The sequence below is a fragment of the Aotus nancymaae genome, unplaced genomic scaffold (genome assembly GCF_030222135.1).
Source record: "Aotus nancymaae isolate 86718 unplaced genomic scaffold, 86718_ANA_hifiasm-v0.15.2.pri h1tg000046l, whole genome shotgun sequence".
Classification (NCBI taxonomy): Eukaryota; Metazoa; Chordata; class Mammalia; order Primates; family Aotidae; genus Aotus; species Aotus nancymaae.
Window position 1 is genome coordinate 31071158 of NW_026988460.1, and position 20832 is coordinate 31091989.

The following is a 20832-nucleotide window of genomic DNA, read 5'->3' on the forward strand; positions in this document are numbered from 1 at the left end:
CTTTATTTGTAAGATGAGAAAAATATTATTTTTATCAGCATTAAAGCAACCCAGAACCTGGCCCATGGTAAAGCTCAATAAATGTTAGTTTTTGTCAGTTGGTGCCACACTTAACACAAGTTGACAGTATCAAACTTGCCCAGCATTCTCACGCTGTTGCCCAGCATTCTCACGCTTTCTCCACTGTTCGCTACCACCTTCCACAGCATGGAGAAGCTGTTCCTGGGGCCAGGTAGGTGATAACAGCAGAAATCATCAGGAGGCCCCAAGGGAGAGGACTCCTCATGAACAAGCCAGGGGTGCCACGGGCCACTGCCCCTCTCCTCTAGAACGTCTGCTTCTGAGGCTCACGGGGGAAGCCTTGGGCTTGGTTTCATAAACAGAGAGGTACTTCCTTACAGCTTCTCCAGACCCTCAGCTCCAGCCAAGGGGAAGGAAAAGGAACACAGGTGTCCTATGTAGCCAGGTACAGAAGAACCTAGACTGGTTATTGGAGTCTGGGGCAGAAGTACCCAGCACCAACACTTTTTAAAAAACCATCCTCACCATTTTTAAGTGTACAGTTCAGCGGCATTAAGTTCATTCACATTGTCGTGCAACCAACATCACCATCCGACTCCAGAACATCTTTCTCTTGCAAAACTGAAACTCTGTACACAACGGGCACTAATTCCCCATTCCCTCCAGCCCCTGACAATCACCATCCTTTCTGCCTCTATAAAGTTGACTACCCAAGGTATCTCGTTTAAATGGATCCTATAGTACTTGTCCTTTTGTGTCTGGGTTATTTCACTTATAATGTCCCTAAGATGCATTCATGTTGTAGCATGTGTTAGAATTTCCTTCCTTTTTAAGGCCCAAAAATATCTCATTGTATGTATATATTCCATTCACCTGTTGCTGGACACTGGCGTTGCTTTCACCTTTTGACTATTATGAATAATGCTGCTATGAGCATGGGCGTACTAATTTCTGTTTGTGTCCTTGCTTTCAATTCTTTTTGGATACATGCCCAGTTGTTGGATGGCTAGATGAAATGATAACCTTATTTTGACTTTTTCAAGGAATCCCATACTGTTTTCCATGGCAGCTGCACCATTTTACATTCTCACCGGCAGTGTACAAAGCTTCCAGTTTCTCCAAATCCTCACTAACACCTGTTATTTTCTGTGTGTGTATGTTTGAAACAATAGTCATCCTTTGCAGTGGCATGTCATTGTGGTTTTGGTGATTATTTTTCTAGCAATAATTAACGATGTTGAGTATCTTTTCATGTACTTATGGGTCACTTGTATATCTTCTTCAGAGAAATTTCTGTTTAAGTCCTTTGCCCATTTTAAAATCTATTTTGTGTTGTTGCTGTTGAGTTGCCAGAGTTCTTTATATAATCTGGATATTAACCCTTAACCCTTCTAATATAGCTTTAAGTATCTCCTAAGCTTGACACCCTGGGGGTGCTGAGTCCGCAATGCAGTGGTTCTTAACCCTAAGGGAACATCAGAATCACTGAGTAACTTTTTTTTTTTTTTTTTTTTTTTTTTTTGAGCTGGAGTCTCACTCTGTCACCAGGCTGGAGTGCAATGGTGTGATCTTAGCTCACTACAACCTCCAACTCCCCTGGTTCAAGCAATTCTCCTGCCTCAGCCTCCCAAGTAGCTGGGATTAAAAGTGCCTGCCACCACGCCCAGCTTGTATTTTTAGTAGAGACAGGGTTTCACCATGTTGGCCAGGATGGTCCCGATCTCCTGACCTCGTGATCCACTGGTCTCGGCCTCCCAAAGTGCTGGGATTACAGGCATGAGCCACCGCGCTTGGCTGCAACGTTTTTTGTTTTGTTTTTTTTTTTCCTCAGACAGGGTCTTGTTCTTTTGCCCAGGCTGGAGTGCAGTGGCATGAACACAGCTCACTATAGCCTTGAACACCAGGCTCAAGCAATCCTCCCATCTCAGCCTCCTAAGTAGTTGGGACTACAGGTGCATGCTAATATGGCCAGCTAATTTTTTTTTTTCATGAAGGAACTTTAAAAATATACTGATGTCCACATCCTTAGCAGCTGGATTAATTGTTCTGGGTGGGGGGGCACCAGTATTTTTAGAAACCTCCTCCAGGTGGTTTCTAAGGCACCCAGAGATGGACAGCACGGCTACAAAGGCTCGCCTCTTGGGAGGTGCTGCCCTCTACTACCTGCTGCTGTGAAAATGAGAAGAGACTGTGGAAATGTGAGACTAGAGCTGGAGGGCCCAATCCCAGTGAGAAGCCCTAAGATGTCAGGGTGGCAGTAAATTATCAGGAAAGGCAGCCCTATCCCATTTGTGTCACACAGCCCCACTCTTTTTCACCAACCCCATCATGAGTGACACCACAGACATATCAGGAGGAAATAACCAACCACTGCTCCCACAGAATGCAGAGGAGGGGAGGGCAGAGAGGAGCCCCCAACACTACCAGAAGCCCAACAGGCACTGGCAGCCCTGGTCTGTGCCAGCTTGGCCACAGACTTCCCTGTGGCTTTGGGAGGTCACCTTGCTTTCCTGAGCCTGAGCGTTTTCCTGGGACAGAGGAGACCAGGCTAGTGCAGTGGTTCTTAACCCTAACTGCACCTTAGAGTCACCTACGGAACACTTAAAAATACTGAGCCTCAGGCCCCATCCAGAGATTCTGATTCCATTTGTTCTAGAGTGGTCTGGACATTGTCATTTGGAAAAGCTCCCAGATGATTCTCATGTGCAGCCAGGGTTGAGAACCCTGGTCTAGTGGATTATCAAGAACCATCCTGTGGTTTTTTTGTTTCCATTTCTGGGGTGACAGTCATGGCCTCAGCACTCACAAGGTGCTTAGCCATCACACAGTCCCTGCTTCACACAGTCTGTGAGAGTGCTGACTTGGTGCTCTCTGCAAATGCTAAGAGGGTCAGTTCTCTTACAGGAATTGAAAAAGGAATTGATTCCAACCTCCCTGACACCAGATGAGACCATTCTGTCCTATTCCATAACTCCCAGAGGAAAGTTTTATTCTCAATCTAGTTGTGCATAACTTATAAGGTAAAGCACCCACTGGAGACAAATTACTGCTGAGAAAAGAAAAGGCGGTTTGCCAGCAGGCAGCCAGCTGGAATAGGAGAAGGAACAGCTTATTGGGTCTTGGCTAAGGCTGGCGCTCTGGGCACACTCCAAAGAGAGAGGGAAAGGGCTTTGAGGCTGTGGCACGTGCAGTGGGCATAAAGGCATAAGGAATGGTCCATGGAGAATGCAGACTTAGGTCCTCCCTCCTTTTTTTTTAGACAGGGTCTTACTCTGTCACCCAGGCTGGAGTAGAGTGGTGTGATCATGGCTCACTGCAGCCTCAGCCTCCCGGGATCAGGTGATCCTCCTACCTTAGCCTGCCAAGTAGCTGGGACTACATAGGTGCACACCACCCTGCCTGGCTAATTTTTAATTTTTTTTTGTAGTGACAGGGTTTTGCCATGTTTCCCAGGCTGGTTTTGAACTCCTGAGCCTGAGAAATCCACTTGCCTCAGCCTCCCAAAGTGCTGGGATCACAGGAGTGAGCCACTGCACCTGGCTGACTTAGGTCTTTGACTACTGGGGATTGGGCACCTCTGTATCCAGAACTCACATGGGTGAGAAGATAGTGAGACCCCACAGGTTGCCATTTGAAGGCTCAGCATAACTGGCCTAAGCTTGGGGAAATACCAACCTGGAAATAAAAAGAGCCAAGGAAATGGGTGATAGGCACTGCTGGTACCTTTAAGAAGCCATGCTGGTTGGCAGAGTTAGCTGGAAAGTTCTATGACAGCCTCCCTCCCAGGTCTGTCTCTTGCCTCTATTTTCCATCCCTGGTCCTCAGCTCCTATTTTTAGTTAAATCTCCACTAATCTGTCCTATAATAGAGAGAACCCCCAGTCCTGTGCAGTTCTCACCCTGAATGCTTCCACCTCCCACCTCGGGATCACAGACTGACTCTGACACTGCTCTCTGATTTTCCACCTTGGGTTTTCTCCTGCCAAGCTGTACACGTGGCAGCCCCAGCAGCAAAGGGGTGCACATTTTACCCAGCCTCGGGCTAGGGCGGCCGGGCCTAGGTCAGGAAGTTTCCAGTCTTCCCTTGAAGCTGAGTCCCTCCTGATGTAAACAACCCACACCTGGGGATCCAAGGAACGTTAGCCTTTCTTGGCAAATGAATTGCTGTGCAGATGGGTCTCTTAACTGGACTTGTGGGAGTGTGTAGTTATTTTGCTGGATAATCTTTAGCAAATGATATAACAGCAAAAACTTATCATGACAACTAAGGTGCATTAAATGCCAGGCACTGCTGTGTTTTGTCTCCATTACCTCATTTTACCCTCACAATAATCTACCCTCTATGTACCTGTTCTCCTCTTGGCTGGACTTCAAGCGGAACCAGATTCCTGAGTTCCCTTGATTTTCCTCTTGTGCCCGCAATTTCAAATTCCCACACAACTTCTTGACACAGTCCCTCTTTAGTCCTCAGCGGACAGCGGGGAAAGCAGGCAATGACTAAATTGGGAGCGGAGGGCATGAGGAGAATCAGGGGGGCGGTGTTAGCTGACATTTTTCTCCTGGTGGAAAAAACCCCAGAAGGCTGAATGTAGCACAAACAGCACAGCCTGCTGCTGCCATCTAGTGGAGGAAAGGAAGTCAGGCTTCGGAGGTAGACCATATGGCACTCCAGACACCAGACCGTTTTAAATATGTACCAAGTTCACAGCAACTATCAGGATACCTGCAGCAGGTCTCCATGCTGACTCTTGTCCCCATCTTCCTCCCTAGAATGATCTAGCACAGGTCTGTATAGAAGGCATCCCTGATGCTGATTATCTGGCCGGTTACAAAAATAAGCCCAGAACTAAGACCTGACTCTGCATCCCTTGGCTTCCTCAGTGTAAAATGCTTGGCTGCAAGGCCTCTGCCACTTGGAATTCTGAAGTCAGTGGATCTCAAGCTCAAATGTGCATCAGAGCCACCTGGAGGGCTTGATGGGCCCCACCAGCTCTGGAGGGGCAAGGGTTCTGATCATTTGCGTTTCTTTTCAAAAATTAAATAAAAAAATTATAAATTTAATTTAAAAATTAAATTAAAAAAAAACTTTTTTGGCCGGGTGCAGTGGCTCAAGCCTGTAATCCCAGCACTTTGGGAGGCCGAGGCCGGTGGATCACGAGGTCAAGAGATCGAGACCATCCTGGTCAACATGGTGAAACCCCGTCTCTACTAATACAAAAAAATTAGCTGGGCATGGTGGCGCGTGCCTGTAATCCCAGCTACTCAGGAGGCTGAGGCAGGAGAATTGCCTGAACCCAGGAGGCGGAGGTTGCGGTGAGCCGAGATCGCGCCATTGCACTCCAGCCTGGGTAATGAGAGCGAAACTCCGTCTTAAAAAAAAAAAAAAAAACAACAAACTTTTTTTGAGGCAGGACCTTGCTGTCACCCAGGCTGGAGTGCAGCAGTGTGAGCATGGTTACTGCAGTCTTGTCCTCCCAGACTCAAGTGCCTCAGTCCCCCATTGAGTAACTGGGACTACTCATACACTACCATGCCTATAGAGATGGGGTTTCACTATGTTGCCCCGGCAGGTCTCAAACTCCTGGCCTCAAGCCAGCCTCCCTCCTCAGCTTCCCAAAGTGTTGGGATTACAGGTGTGAGACACTGTACCTGGCTTTTTTTTTTTTTTTTTTTAACTTTTTTATTTTTAGAGTTGGGGTCTTGCTCTGTCAGGCTGGAGTGCAGTGGTGCAGTCATAGCTCACTGCACCCTCAAACTCCTGGGCTCAAGTGATCCTCCTGCCTCACCCTGCCCCGAGTAGCTGGGACTACAAGTGCACACTACCATGCCCAGCTAATTTTAAAATTTTTGTTGTTGTTGTTGTCGAGACAGAGTCTCACTCTGTTGCCCAGGCTGGAGTGCAGTGGCACGATCTTGGCTCACTGCACCCTCATCATAACCTCAGCCTCCCAGGTTCAAGTGATTTTCCTGCCTCAGCCCCCAAAGTAGCTGGGACTACTGGCATGCACCACCTTGCATTTTTAAATTTTTGTAGAGACAGAATCTCACTATGTTGCCAGGCTGGCATCTGTATTTCTAACAGGTTTGCAGGGCATGCTGATATTACTAATCCAGAGACCACCCCTGAAGAACCACTGTCATGAGTAATTTAGTCTCCCTGATGTGAGAAAAAGTGAGTAAACAGGCATGTGAAGGAACACAGAGCTTCTATACAATAAAAGCCAAGGCTGGAATACTTTATCTGTTGAAGGCACATAAAGGAGTCGTGGACGTCAAACCCTAGCAGGGCTGAGGGGAGGATCAGATCTGACTCCACTGTGGCTCCTCCCTGGGTCTGCCTGGTGTCTCCAGGTCAGCATGAGAGTACCTGGTGGGGGGTCAGAGAGCCAGAAGTTGCTGTGGAGCGGGAGTAGGTCAGTGGAGAAAGGAAGAGTCTAGGCCATATTTGGCCAAAGGTAGAAAAGGACTTTTTTGAATGGAGTGTGATACCCTGGGGAAGCTGTAAGAGATCTTAGAGGCTACTTCATCTAACCTTCACTTCTAAGATGAAACTGACTTAGGAAGGCTAAATGACTTTCCCAAAGTCACACACAGTTACTTGGTAGCTCTTGCTCTCCAAGTTCCCAACCCCTTCTTTTCACAGTCGGGTCCCAAAGAAACCCCACAAGGTCAAAATGGGTCCATGAGACAGGTTGCTTCCATGGTGGCCTTCAGTTAGAGTCAGGACAGCGCTCATGGCCTCCTTGGTCTGTGCCTCCCGCCCACTCTGTTCTCCTACCTTTCACCAAGGGGAAGAAGCAGTCCATCTCCACGCTGCTTCGGGAGTGTGAGATGCACAGGGCACTGCTGGGGACCAGGCCCTCCAGGGGCGGGCTTCGTTCCGTGGTACGGACCAGACACCAACCGGGTCGCTCGCTGGGCCGCTCCAGCAGCTCCACCGTCTGCCCCACCTGGATGGTCAGCTCGGTGCTGTGGCCAGCACTGAAGTCCTGGAGGACCACGGTCAGCTCACATCCGCCAGAGAGCTTCGGTGGGTGGTGGTGGAGGGAGTAGAACAGGAGGGCATGGAGGAAGGGGGAGAAATATGGGAGAGGGTTGGTGAGAGGGGACGAAGGATGTGTGAGAGCAGAGGTGAGGAGGAAGAAAAAGGGCAAAAAGGGTGACAATGGTGTGGAGAGTGGGGAGATGGCAGAAGATGAAAAGGAGAGTTGAGAACAGAAAATAAAAGAAGAAAAAATGTAATTAGCACAGTGCTATTCAATCACTCAGGCTTTCTAGCTGCAGCCACAGTCTAAAGCCTGCCCAGAACCAGGGCTTTGATTCTAATTCCTCTTGCTTCGTTAGAGCTCATTAGTCCTTTGCCAAGCTTCAGCTAATTGTGCCATTAAACCCCTTCCCTGTATGCCCCTTTACCCCTTCCAAGGGTTCTACCCTGTGCCCTGTCTCTGCCCTGACTACCATCCCTCAGACTCCTATTGTATGGGCATCTATTTCAACTCACCCCTCCCACTAGATTCTCACTAGTTGATAGGGAATAATGGAAGAGGCAACCTTCCTTTCCTCTAACCCCTGCAACGCCTCCCATCCCCATTCCTTACTGGAACCATCAGCCTAAAATTGAGGCTATGAGGACTACAAAAAGAATGGGGCTTCAACTCAAAGGCAGAAGTAAAGTGATGTCTGTCTGGGAGGAGAAGAGCCTCAAAGGCTCAGCCACTGGGGACCAAGGGAAGAGGGGCCACTTCCCACTTAGGAACAGTCTCCAACCGCTCATACTCCATGCTGGCTGCACTCCACACTGGCATTTTTCTACTGCACTGATCCTGGGACAGAACCAATAAAATGGGTTGACAGGAGCAATCCCTACTGGCTGAATGCTGAGACTTCTCACTTTTTCACCCTGGGGATTTGGCCCCACTTCCTCCCTTTCCTCTGGCTTCATATTTCCATGAGAACCTATTTGGTTCCTAGTTTGTCTCCTAGAACTAAGCACAGTCTCCCTTTTGGAAGAGCAGCTGCACTTAGGGGAGGAGTGACAGGTAGGGAAGGGAAGGAAGGAGGAGGCTGAGAGGCCCAGCTTGCTAGCCTGTTATCCTCTAAAGTTCACCCCAAATGGCAGTTTGGAGGCAAAATCCCTGCCCCACCTCCAGGGAACTCGACTTCAGTCTGTGCATCTCTGATTTAAGCCTTCGAGGCCCAAATGTTCTGCACCAGTGGCCATATTAATGTACTAGTCCAAATACGTTGTGTAGCCATCTCACACACATTCTGGGAAGCTTCTGCCCAATGGCACACACAGTGAACGTCACAGTGAGTAGAGAATTAACAGTCCCACCAGGACCAAAAGTTCAGCATTAAGGACCATGAGAAATTTCCACTAAAGGGACTTCGATGTCAGAGGGGGCTTGAAAATGTTAAAATAATGCATCAGACTGATGTTGGCAATAAGCATCACCACCAGTCACAGGGCAGGGAGTCATAGGACCACCATTGGGATCAGATCAGGATATCTGCAGGACAGAAGGTAGAAGGTGGAAGCAGACAGAATAAAACAGTATTTTTCCATTTAACTTTCCTGGTTCCATTAAATGCACAGTCCTCCCCCTCCCCCACCCCCACTCTCCTGGTGCTGTCCTCCTTAAAAACATCATGTAGAGAAGGATGTTGTGGGATGGAGATACTTCGAATCTCTAGAGTGCTTTTACAGTTAGCAAAATACCTTTACATTAATTATCCATTTGGTCCTCACAGTAACAAGGTGGTACTATCATTTCCTCCTCATACATCAGGAAATTCAAGCTCAGAAATGTCAATATCAGTGGTTGGGCATTGAGTGTACATAAAAATAATGTAAAGAGCTTATACAATGAAGATTCCCTAGCTGTTCCTTCTCTTGCTCCACCTCCCAGTCACACATCATGATTCAGTAGGTCTGGGTAAGGGTCCAGGAATGCCTTCCACTGCCCCAGACAGGGTCTCGTTCTGACACAGGCTGGAATGCAGTGATGCAATCTTGGCTCACTACAGTCTCTACCTCTCTGGCTCAAGTGATCCTCCCACATCAGCCTCCTGAGTAGCTGGGACCATAGGTGCGCAGCACCACACCCAGCTAATTTTTAAATTTTTTTGTGGAAACATGGTCTCACTACGCTTGTCTTAAACTCCTGGGCTTCCCGTTTCAGTCTCCCGAAGTGCTGGGATTCAGATCCCAGAGTGCTCTGTAAGAAATTCATTTCATATTTTGACAAGAGAACATTACATGTGAATAGATATTTCACTGAAACACAAGTTCCACTCTGACATTCTATTTTATGTTTTTCTCAATTGTTATTGACATCCCACTAAATTGATTCCGCCTCACTAATGAACTCTGTAGAATGCTGGCCTAAATGACTGAAATTCTTTCTCACTGAGAGACTCTCTATCACTGAGCTTCTGTGTCTCAGTGGAGCTGCTCCTCTGCGACAATGCCAGGGGCCCAGGCTTGCTTCTTGAGGCCAAGCTCACAAATGGCCGGGGATGCAACTTGCAGCGGGCGACATGGTTGGGTCCAGGGATAAGCGTAGTCCTTTTGCAGACTGTTAGAGCAGAAGGAGCCTGAAGCTCTAGTCGCAAACAGCCCAGCATGCCACCCAGATACAAGACCCACTGCCCCCTGGGGCAGGTTACCATCAGACCCATGGGCTGGACAGAAGAGGATAAAGAGCCAGGCTTGTGTCTCTACAATTCAAGATCCAGTTCCTGGAGAGAAGCCTGGATACGACGCCACTAGGTGGCAGTGTTTGCCTCCTGTAGGCTGCCTAGTCCAGATAAAGGAACAAGTGGAAACACGATCAATGGGCAATTTCTTACATGCCACACGTTATAGATAACTGGGCTCAAGCTTTACATGCAGCCCAAAAGCCATTATGGTTCAAATACAGGATAAATATCCTGGTTACCTTCACCTCAATGGCTTGATCAAAAAGACCAGGTCCCTACCCGACAAGAAGGAAATTCCAAAAAATGGCCGACAAGGGAGGGTGCTGGGGAAATGGATGAGTGAGGTGTCAGGCCGAACTGCTCCTGCAACAGTCTCTTCTTATCCTCTCCTCCAGGGAAGCTGTAGAGTGCAATGCTAAGACCAAAGTTACTCCTACTCAGGGAAATGCTGGGAGCTGAGTAGGTAGCACAGAATCTAAGCATGCACTCAGGTCATGTTTTTGATTCTTCTCTGATCTTATACCCCTGCTTCTGGAATCTTCTCTCATCTTATTCCCTTCACTGTATCCTCCCACTCCAGCAGTGAGTCCCTGTCTGGCCTTTCATGCCTGAGTCTTGGCTACCTTCCTGGAGCTCTCAGATATTTTCTCTGCCTAGTTCCCTAGAACCCTGCCTAAGGCCTGCTAAGCCTTCTTGATGCTAATTGTCCACCTGGCTTCCCTCCAAGTGCCTGCTGCTGAGTCACCATCTAACTCCTTGTTCTTACTTTCCCAGTCTCTCTCCTTTCTGAGCCCCGGCCATTCCCAGTGGGGCCTGTTCCCCTGCTGACAAATCCCTGGGTGGACATGGCCTCTTCTACCCTCTGTGATGTTTCCCAGTGGGACAAAAGGAGCTCCTCCGGTCCTCACTTTCCTCTAGCTCCACATTGAGAGCTGTGTTGCCTTCTTTTCAGCATGGACCACTACATACATAGGGGACATTTTGTAATCACTCTTTGTAACTCCATCTGCCTTTTCAAAGTTCTCATTCACATTCACCAGAAATGATCACTTTCATTTAGGTCTATTTTTACACGATTAATATTTGGAGATTAACTGAACCTCCTTCTTGTATAAACTGTGTGAGCTAGATTGTCCCTATGAGCTTTTTCAGGCTATGGAAAAGACACAGTTATTCCCTGATGGTTTCCCAATGGTATCCAGAGAGCAAGGACAGGATGCCTGAGGAATTCTCCTGTTGTCATTTCAGAGCTTCCATTTGTGCGCCTCTGTGTCTCTGTTCCATTCTCTGAGGCAGCATAGCCTCGTGGTTTAGGGCATGGACTCTGTAGCTCCTCACCAGCTATGTGACCAAGGGCAAGTTACTTCACCTCTTTGTCTCAATTTCTTCATCTGTCAAATGGGCATAAAGACAGTACCTACTTCACAGCTTATTGTGAAGATTAAATGAGATAATACTAAAGCATCTAAGACAGTGCCTGAAGCAGAGAAAGCTAAATGATTGTCTGAAAAATACATTCTGGCCTGGGTGCAGTGACTTGCGCCTGTAATCCCAGCACTTCGGGAGGCCGAGGCAGGCAGATCAGGAGTTCCAGACCAGCGTGGACAACATGGTGAAAGTCTGTCTCTATTAAAAATACAAAAAATTTAGCCAGGCATGGTGGTGCATGCCTGTAGTCCCAGCTAATTGGGAGGCAGAGGCAGGAGAATCACTCAAACCTGGGAAGCAGAGGTTGCAGGGAGCCGAGATCATGCCATTGCACTCCAGTCTGGGCGTCACAGTGAGACTCCATCTCAAAAAAAAAAAAAAAAATTTCTGGAGATATTAGTGAATTACTATTTAAATTTGAGAGGAAAGGAGCAAAGAAGACATTTTAAACATCAATTTTGATGGCATGTGGTTTGAGAAAAGATTGTATCAACTGTATATATAAATATATATTATTGTGTAAATGAATCCAATTTTTTTTCTTTTAAGTAATCTTCATGGAGTTTTCCCCTAACTAGAAGAACTGTCCCTGAAGCTGACTAGGGAAGGTGACTCAGAGCTCCCTCAAATCAGAGCTCCCTCAAATTTCCTGTTATGATAAAAACAAAGGCATGGTGGAACTAAGGTTTCCCTTATGGAAAATGAGGATTCACTTTTTTTTTTTTTTGCCAACCAGCGCCAGGGAGAGAGGATTCACTTTTGCCTCTTCATTCTGCATTGCTGTCCAGGAAGCTTCCATGTGAAGAAGCTCCCTTACCCCGGGGCCTGATACCTGCTCTCAAAACTTGCCAACTGAGCCTTCTGATAACTGTGAATACTGACTTCTGACACTGCTTTGCAGAGCACTTGGATCTGATATTCCTGACAGAGGGGAGCTGTGCTCAAGAGTGCCCATCAGTTAAGTCCAACCTCTTCCTCCTCCCCTGGCTGCCTGCCCACCAACATCTTCCATCTGATTATCTGAGTCCTCCACAACTCTTAGCCAGCCCAAGGCACCAAGTTCACATAAATTAATATCTACATATGAACAGCCTCACAGGAGGCCAGAGCTGGCTGGAAAAAATGTGAAGCTGGAGTATGTCTACTTGGCACGGTTTCAAGGGCACTATGAAGTTCTGCCAATTCGTGTGCAAAAACTGTCTTTCTCTCCTCCCCACAACACTCCATGCACCTGCTGCTAATGCCTGGAATTCCTCTGTCAGAAAGTAATTTCATTTAATTAGGTAACATCCCTTACCAAGAAACACCTCAAAGCGGAGTATTATGATGGCCTTCCAAATGCAAAAAGATGAGATGCCCCACACGAGCGACATGCAGCTGTACTTTAAGGATGAAAATGCTCATAATAGCATTTTTTCAAATTAGGAAAATTTTACAACAATAATATAACCCCCCCCCCCCCGCCACACACACACACACACACATACTAAAATATAAAAATCTAACCAGTGGGAAGAGGGTGAGGGTTTGAAAACTACCTATTGGGTACTATGTTCACTACCTGGGTGATGGGATCATTTGTATACAAAACCTCAGCATCACACTACATACCTAGGTGACAAACCTGCACGTGTGACCCTTGAATCTAACAGGAAAGTTGAAATTATTTTTAAAAACCCAACAGGAAGGGAATTGTTAAGTAATTATGATACATCTACTATGTGTATAATTATGCAGCCATTAGAATATTTATAAAGCTTTGTAATAGCTTAAAGACTACTTCTCACATAAAGTAAAAATTTTTTTAAAAAAGGACAAGATGTACAGTTGTATATATAGTTGTGTGAACATCATCAACAACTTAGCAATTCTATTCATAGGAAACAGAAAATTCGTCAAGATGTGAACACTGGTATGGTCGGGTGTGCACTCTGGGTGACTTGCCCTCTGCTTTCTGATCTCCCGTATTTCCCAGTGTTTCTCACATAAGTGCTGTTTTATAATGAAAGTAATGATAACATCAACAATAACAACCTCTAAAACAAATGAACAAAGGTAATGGGGAGAATGCAGATATTTCAAGGAGGCATAATGCTTTGAGGGGAAAAATGGGGCGGTGGATGGACAGTTTCCAATTTTGCTGCAGGGCCACTACAGAAGCTTCAGGAAAGCCTCAAACTGCTGATGATGCTTTAGCATAGCTGCTTCAAATCCTTCCTCTACTAAACCTCAGTCCCTGCCCTACTATAAAGCTCTGAAGGGCTCTCCAGAAACTAGGTCCCTTTAAAAGAGCTTGCTGCTGTGTTTTTATCTTGAATTGATTGTAATTTTTTTAGCAAATGTGTAAAGCAATGTCTGGGCATTTAGAAACATTGCCGTGGAGTTCTGGGATTTCATCAATTTGTATGTTGGAAGCCAGTGGAGCTGCCAGGTCCAATTAAGAGGCTACAGCTTACAATTTACTTCATCCTTTCTTGCTAGAACTGTGGCTTCTACCAACTGCAACTGAAGGAGCTATTTTGTTTAGTTGTTTCCCATGGTGTGTAAATGAGCACCACGGTCTCCTTGTCCTGTAGGTCTTGTGAACTGCATAGTAATTAATGGTGGGAAGAATGGAGGAGTGGGAATCAGGAGGCCTTGGTGCTGGTGCAGGTTTTACCCATGCATGACACTGAACAAGCCCCTTCCCCTCTTCATACCCAAACGTCCTCATTTTTAAGATGAGGAAATTGGACTCCAGGGCCACTTCCATTTTTAATATTTGATAAATAGAGTAGTTTCTATATTGACTCTCTGATACACAGCACTATTGAATTTTCTTGAGCACTTCTCATTAATGTGTTGCCTTATTTACTAAATTCTTTGTTACTCTTATCCTGTGTAAGATTCAAAAGAGCAGAGCATTCTGTCTTGTTCACGGTCATGTCGCCTGAGTTTAGAGCAATGCCTGGCACACAGCAGGTGATAAATACCTGTTGAATGCATGAGTGAATGAATTCCATGAATTATTGCCTGATACGTAACTGAGATGCCTAGTTACAATGTCTTAGCGGTCTCTCCCATTGGCTGCCCACCTATTCCTATTAGTGTCTTACAGATAACTTAATTTTTTTTCTGAGCCCCTTTGCAACCAAATTTATCTTGCCCTTTAATCATGTGGCTATATCTCCATGAATTCCTAAACCTGACAAAAACAACATAAGGTGTTAGTGGGGGAAGACGTAAATTTGCAAGAACAAAGAGAATGGGAGGTAGTGAATAAGAAAACTTTTTTAAATGAGAGAAAGCAGATGCAAGAATGATACTGACTTGGTAGAATGAGAAGATGAGATTCAAGTTCCTGCCAGTTATCTCTGACCAACCCTCAGACAGGCCCAGGGAGTGGAAGCACCGGATGGTACTGAGGGTGGACCTATAGGTGGGGCTAAAACAGGAAGATGGGACCCCTAGATCCCTCTTCTATCCTATGCACACTTTTCTGAAAAACTGAAATTCAGTGAAGGCTTAAATGTAGAATGGAGAGATGGCTAGTATCCTTGTCCCTCTTGGATCCCAGAATACTAGCAGCCACGTATAAACATCTTAGGCAGATTTTAGAATCATTCATGGAAGAAAGATGTACAGACACTCGAATGCTGGCATTTAGAGATCCCTCTCTGCCCCCACCTTCAGTGTCCTGCCAGATCATTTCACAGTGAGAACTTTAAGTCAATGAGTTCCTTCCTTTACACAGAATATTGAGTCAGCGTTTATGCCTCATTCATAAATGTGAATATTCAGCTATAGATTACCAGACTTTTCAGAAAAACCTCTCTAACAGAGACCAAAATAAATAAACAGAAATGACCAGGAACTCAGGGGAAACAAAATGCAATCAGGACAATAAAACATCAGTAACACTATAAAATCCTCAGAAAGATAAGAGAGGATATTGTATCCATGAAAAAAGAACAAGATATTACATAAAGGGAAAAAGTTGTAGAATGAGAAACAGCTCTTAGAAGTTAAAAATATTATGGCCAAATGAAATATTTCATGGATGAGTTGCAAGATAATGTCAAGGAAATTTTCCAGAACAACACTGAAAAATGAGAATAAGAAAATATAAGAAAACTAGAGAATATATCTAATAAGTTCTAGACAGACAGAAAGGAAAGAAACAAATAGTAAAGAAAAAAATTCCAGGCTTAAAGGCAGAAATTGCCAAATTGATACAATATTCCAAATATCTGGTATAATGAATTTTAAAAAGACTCCCTCTAAAGCACAGTACCAGGACATACAGACAGTAAAAGGACATTCTAAAAGTCTTGAGAGAGAGAAAGAGGAGAAAACAAAATCAGGTAAAATTCAACAAATCAAGAAATATAATGACAGCAGATTTCAACAGAAACGTTAGAACATAACAGAAAACAGAGCAATTCCTTCAAAATTCTGAGTGAGAATTATTTCTAACTTAGAATTTTATACCTCAATAAACCATCGGTTGAGAGTGAAGATACGACAGAGGCATTTTCAGACTTTCAAAGTTTGCCTCAATATGATTCCGTAAATATTAACTGTTAGGATTATTATTTGCTGTCTCTCAATTTTTCCTCTTTTATTCTCTTTTTGTGTATGCGTGATTCTCTTAATGTGATATGGCTTTGGTTGGGTGCAGTGACTCATGCCTGTAATCCCAGCACTCTGGGAGGACAAGGTGGGGGGATTGCTTAAGCCCAGGAGTTCAGGACCAGCCTGGGCAACATAGGGAGACCCTGTCTCTGCAAATATAATAATAATACTAAGCTGGGCCTGGTTGCATGCACCGATGGGTGCCAGGTGGCTGAGGTGGGAGGACAGCTTAGACCTGGGAGGTGAAGACTGCCACTGCACTCCAACCTGGGTGACAGAGCAAGACCCAGTCTCAACAACAACAAACTGATACGCCTTGGATCTACACAAATCAATATTGATCCTTTCATTACTCTTTAAAAAAATAAGTTAATAGATTTGAGATATGCCCCAGCTACAAAATAGGCTTTGATTTTAGCAAATTATTCTTCTGAGCCTTACATGACAATCTTTTAGCCAAAACAATGAAATATGGGCTGAGATAACAGTACTTTAAGGTAGATTCATGACCTATTGGAAATTCATCTAATCCAATTCCCTTATTTGACAGATGAAGAAAATGAATCCCCAAAAGAGAAAGGAACTTATTGTGTCTGCAAGATAGTACATAATAAATATTTGTTGAACAAATGAGTGAAGGAGTTAGTAAATAAACAAGTCAGAGACTATCTAACCCTTGAAATTTATAGATAGAGATGCTAAGGACCCCAGCTAGTGGGTAACAGAGCCAGGAACAAACTCAGGTTTTCAAATTCTAGGCTCAGAACACTTTTCAGTAAACCTTACTAGATTAATGATTGTATCAATCTAGAATGTTACAAAGCTCTAGGTCTGTGTTTGCACCTAAGGTATTGATATGTGGGTTAGGGTCAGTGTGGAAAGAGAACTTACAATGTCAGGCTTAACAAAGCTGCAGAGGACACAATTGTAGCTGGCAGAGGCAGCTATAATTACAGATCACAGAAACCCAGGAACTGTCCTGGGCCTTAGTGAGTGTCTAACCTCCTACTCAAGGCAAGGCCCTTTCCAAAACATCTAAAACTCTCCACTTTATATAGCTGTTTTCTCCTAGTGGACAGTTGTGTTTTTAAGAACATTTTATTTATTTTTATAATTTCTATACACTGTTCTTAGTGTGCCCTCTTAATACCAAAGAAATCTCTTTTCAATAGAGCTTCATATATGTGAAAACTAGAAGAATTCCTTAAGTCTTCTCTTTTCCAAAATGTTTCTTTCAATGCCTCTCAAATATGAGGTTTCTAATATTTTCATCATATTCCCTCAATTTTCTGGATAAACATGTCTGTCACTGTCCTTCTAACATGGGACACCCAGAGCTGAACCCAATGCTTTAGATATGGTCACAGACTAATTAGATGCTCATTGCTCACATCTTGACACTATATTTCTGTCAGCATAATCTGAGGGCCTTTTGGTCAAGTTGTGCTGCTGGCTTCCATTGAGCATGCAGCCTACTAAAAAGCCCAACTTAATTCACAGGGGATTCTCAAGCCATTTCCTTACTTGGGTACCTGAGGCTCTTAAGAGCATCTTCCTTATTTTATTTTATTTTATTTTACTTTTTGAGACAGAGTCTCACTCTGTTGCCCAGACTGGAGTGTAGTAGAGTGATTTCTGCTCACTGCAACTTCCACCTCTCGGGCTAAGTGATTCTCCTGCCTCTGCCTCCCAAGTAGCTGGAATTACAGGCATGTGTTACCAAACCCAACTAATTGTAGGATTTTTAGTAGACATGGGGTTTTGTCATGTTACCCAGGCTGGTCTCCAACTCCTGGGCTGAAGTGATCCTCCCACCTTGGCCTCCCAAAGTTCTGGAATTATGGGCGTGAGCCACGGTGCCTGGCCTCTGCCTGTTCTTTATTTCTCTACTCCCTAACCTAGGCTTCAGAGAACATCTAGACTAGACACTGACTTAAGTATGGGTGAGAAGGGCAGAGCCATCCTCTCCTCAGGGATAGAAGAGGCAGTACTAACAACTGGTATTTATCCTCCCTTCTGTCTTCCTCTCATTGCCCCTGGAAACCCACAAAAGCTGTCAATAGAGATACGGCTGGGAGGATTAACTCCCTGGCAATGAACTTTGCCTCTGCAACACTGACCCTTAGCGTGGAGGTAACTGTCCTATCTACAGGGAGGCATCTCCTGGCTCCTTTGTGCTTGACTGAGACTGTCTATACTGCCGTTTTGATTGTGCTTGCACAGGAAGGCATTTCCTGCAACATACCCTACAGCTTGGGAAGGAGGAAAGAACTCACAGAAACGACTCTGAAAATCCCAAGGCAACCTGCAGAAGAGGGAGGAGAGGTGGCTGGGTGAAACCTGAGATCAAAAAGAGCAACTCATGGTTAGAGGGAGATAAGTTATAGGCTTCTCTGAAAGCCCCAGGTGTTCCTGCACATTGTCTACTGTATGGACTGTGCAACACTGGAAAATTGAGCTTCAGAGGAAACCAGGCCAAAGACTAGAGATGATTTTTACAGAAGTATAAAATGTCATCAAACCTCAATTATTCAGATGTGGGTAACTATTTCCCTTTCCGTGGATTATTGGGTCTGGAGCTAGACTCCTTAGGTTTGAATCAGTCTCCATCGTTACTATCTGTTTCATCTGGAGCAAGTTAATTAGTCTCTTTTTGGCTCATTTTCCTTATCTGTAAAGTAGGAATCATATTAATTCCTACCATATAGAGTTATTGAAAGGATTACATCAACACAGGCAAACTCTGATGTGCATTACATGCTCAATAAATATTATCTGTTGTTTATCTAGTAATCATAACTTGGCATGCACTTGAGATGTGTTTTCTTGCACTGATATCTTGTATCGGGGAAGTACAAATCCACTTCCAGGGCTGGGCACAGTGGCTCACACCTGTAATCCCAGCACTTTAGGATGCCAAGGTGGGTGGATCACCTGAGGTCAGGAGTTTCGAGACCAGCCTGGTCAACAAGGTGAAACCTCCCATCTCTACCAAAAATACAAAAATTAGCCTGGCATGGTGGTGGGCGCCCGTAATCCCAGCTACTTGGGAGGCTGAGGCGGGAGAATCACTTGAACCCAGGAGGCGGAGGTGGCAGTGAGCTGAGATTGTGCCATTGCACTCCAGCCTGGGTGACAAGAGCAAAACTCAGCCTCAAAAAACAAACAAAAATAAATCAATTTCCAAATCACCCTTAATAACATATATTGAGGTAATCTGGCAGACTAGAAAAATATAAAAAGTAAACTATTCCCAAATCCAGGTTCAAAGATTAGTACCCTACATTTAGGCTATAATTTCCATTTGTGGGGCCATGGGTGTGACTTTCTGCTCTTCCTATACTGGGGCCTCCTAGAGAAATGACAGACTGGAATCAGACTGGGAAGAGAATTCTTGAACTGGTTGCCAAATCAGGGTAGATAATACATGTTTATTTACACTGTGGCTGTAGAGTGGAGGTGGAGGCATCCAGTCACATATAGAAACTTGGCAAAGTAATTCCTGGAAAGAGGCCAAGCTCCCCTCTGATTGACCAGGAAACTCTTGTTGGTCTAATTATTGTTAGGTAATCTGGGGACAGGCAGCCTGTCTGCCAGGACTGGAGATGGGAAGAGAGGGTACAGGCGGAGTACCTGAGAGGAGAACAACCTGCCTCGGTAAAGGGTCAGGCTGGGAGTGGGGTGCATTACAGGTTCGTGTTCAGAAGAAGCAGCACATTCTAAATGCTTTGATTCTGAAAGCAAATACTCCAGGCCAGAAGAAATAGCAGCAGACATCTTGTTAATTTCTCATCTTCAGGCAGACTAAGATAATAATTAACATCTGTATGGCCCTTTATAGTTTATAAACTCTTTCACAGGCATCATCTGATCCTCATAGATCTCATAAGGTTGGCATTATCATCTGATTTTATAGATGAGAAAATTGAGGCTCAGAGAGGTGAAATGACTAGCTAAAGATTGCATTGTAGCTAACTGCAAAGGCAGGACTCCAAGCCTAGTGAATCCAGCCTCCTCATCCATGCACTTACTCTTCTTCACCAGCAAGCTGCTGTGCTGGGCTTGGGGCATACAGCAGTCAGGGAGACAGCTGTGATGTCCCTGCCTGCACCACGCTTACAGTCTCTAAGACACACACCACATGTATGCATGCTGTATGTGACAACGGGAGAAGTGCAGGATGCTGGCCCAGGGATGGGGAATGGGGTCCCTCAGAAAGTGCTTTCCTCTTCCCAGTGCTGCCTCGCCCCACTACTCCACTTGCTACTGCTGTGGTTGTGTCTTCTCAGAGATGTTTATATAATTAGTTTGCAAGCCCTCCCTTGGCTGCAACAGTCAATAACATCTTCACTCCTGCTTAGCTAGGAGCCAGCAGGACCCCAGAGCACCTGCCTCTTTCTGAGTCAGCTGCTGAGCTCCACCAGCCTGTGGCCATCTCCAGCTGTGCTGGCACCACCCTAGATCCAGCACATGTGCCCAGCAATGAGTAGAGTTGGCAGTAGAAACAGAAGGTGTTCCCAGCATGTTAAAGCATCTTCGTGTCAAGTTTTTGCCCTCAGCCAATTACTGTTAGGGTTTCCCCTTATCCCTGACCTTATCTTCTTCTTCAGTTTAAAGATAGACCTTTATCCATGACCCCATACTCTTTACTTGCTCAGGTTAACCCACTTACTGGGTGAGTCCTAATGTGATTTTCTGCTCTCAGCTGCTGTGGTTGGTTGGTTTTGCTTTGGGACTGACTGCTACCCCATGCCTCACCTCTGGTTCATGACATCATGCCTCCTTTATCTCCTCCTCCCCACCACCCTGTCTGGATACCAACTATCATGACATGCCCTTTAGACAACACTTGCTACTGTTCCCTTGATCATGTGCATGGTTTATGATCCAGCTCCATCTTAACGTCTTAATTTTCAATTCAGACCAGCTCTCCAGGGACAAAAAAAAAAAAAAAAAATCAAAGGCAGAGGTGTAGTGGCACAAAGTAGCCACTAGAGGGAAGCAAAAGCTAGGCTTTTCTAAAGGAAACAGCTGTGCTTGGGTTCCTTAATCAGAAGACTGGTCCCAC

General features: G+C 45.2%; 1 protein-coding gene across 12 annotated transcripts in view; it reads right to left on the bottom strand.

Annotated features, from left to right (window-relative positions):
- Positions 1-20832, bottom strand: part of KALRN (kalirin RhoGEF kinase) — a 699137-nt gene that overhangs the window by 154303 nt on the left and 524002 nt on the right. For all 12 annotated transcript variants that reach the window (XM_021673991.2, XM_021674000.2, XM_064362131.1 and 9 more), the window contains exon 34: positions 6799-7045. In XM_021673991.2, coding sequence (XP_021529666.2) covers positions 6799-7045 — 247 coding nt within the window. The remainder of the gene's footprint in view (positions 1-6798; positions 7046-20832) is intronic.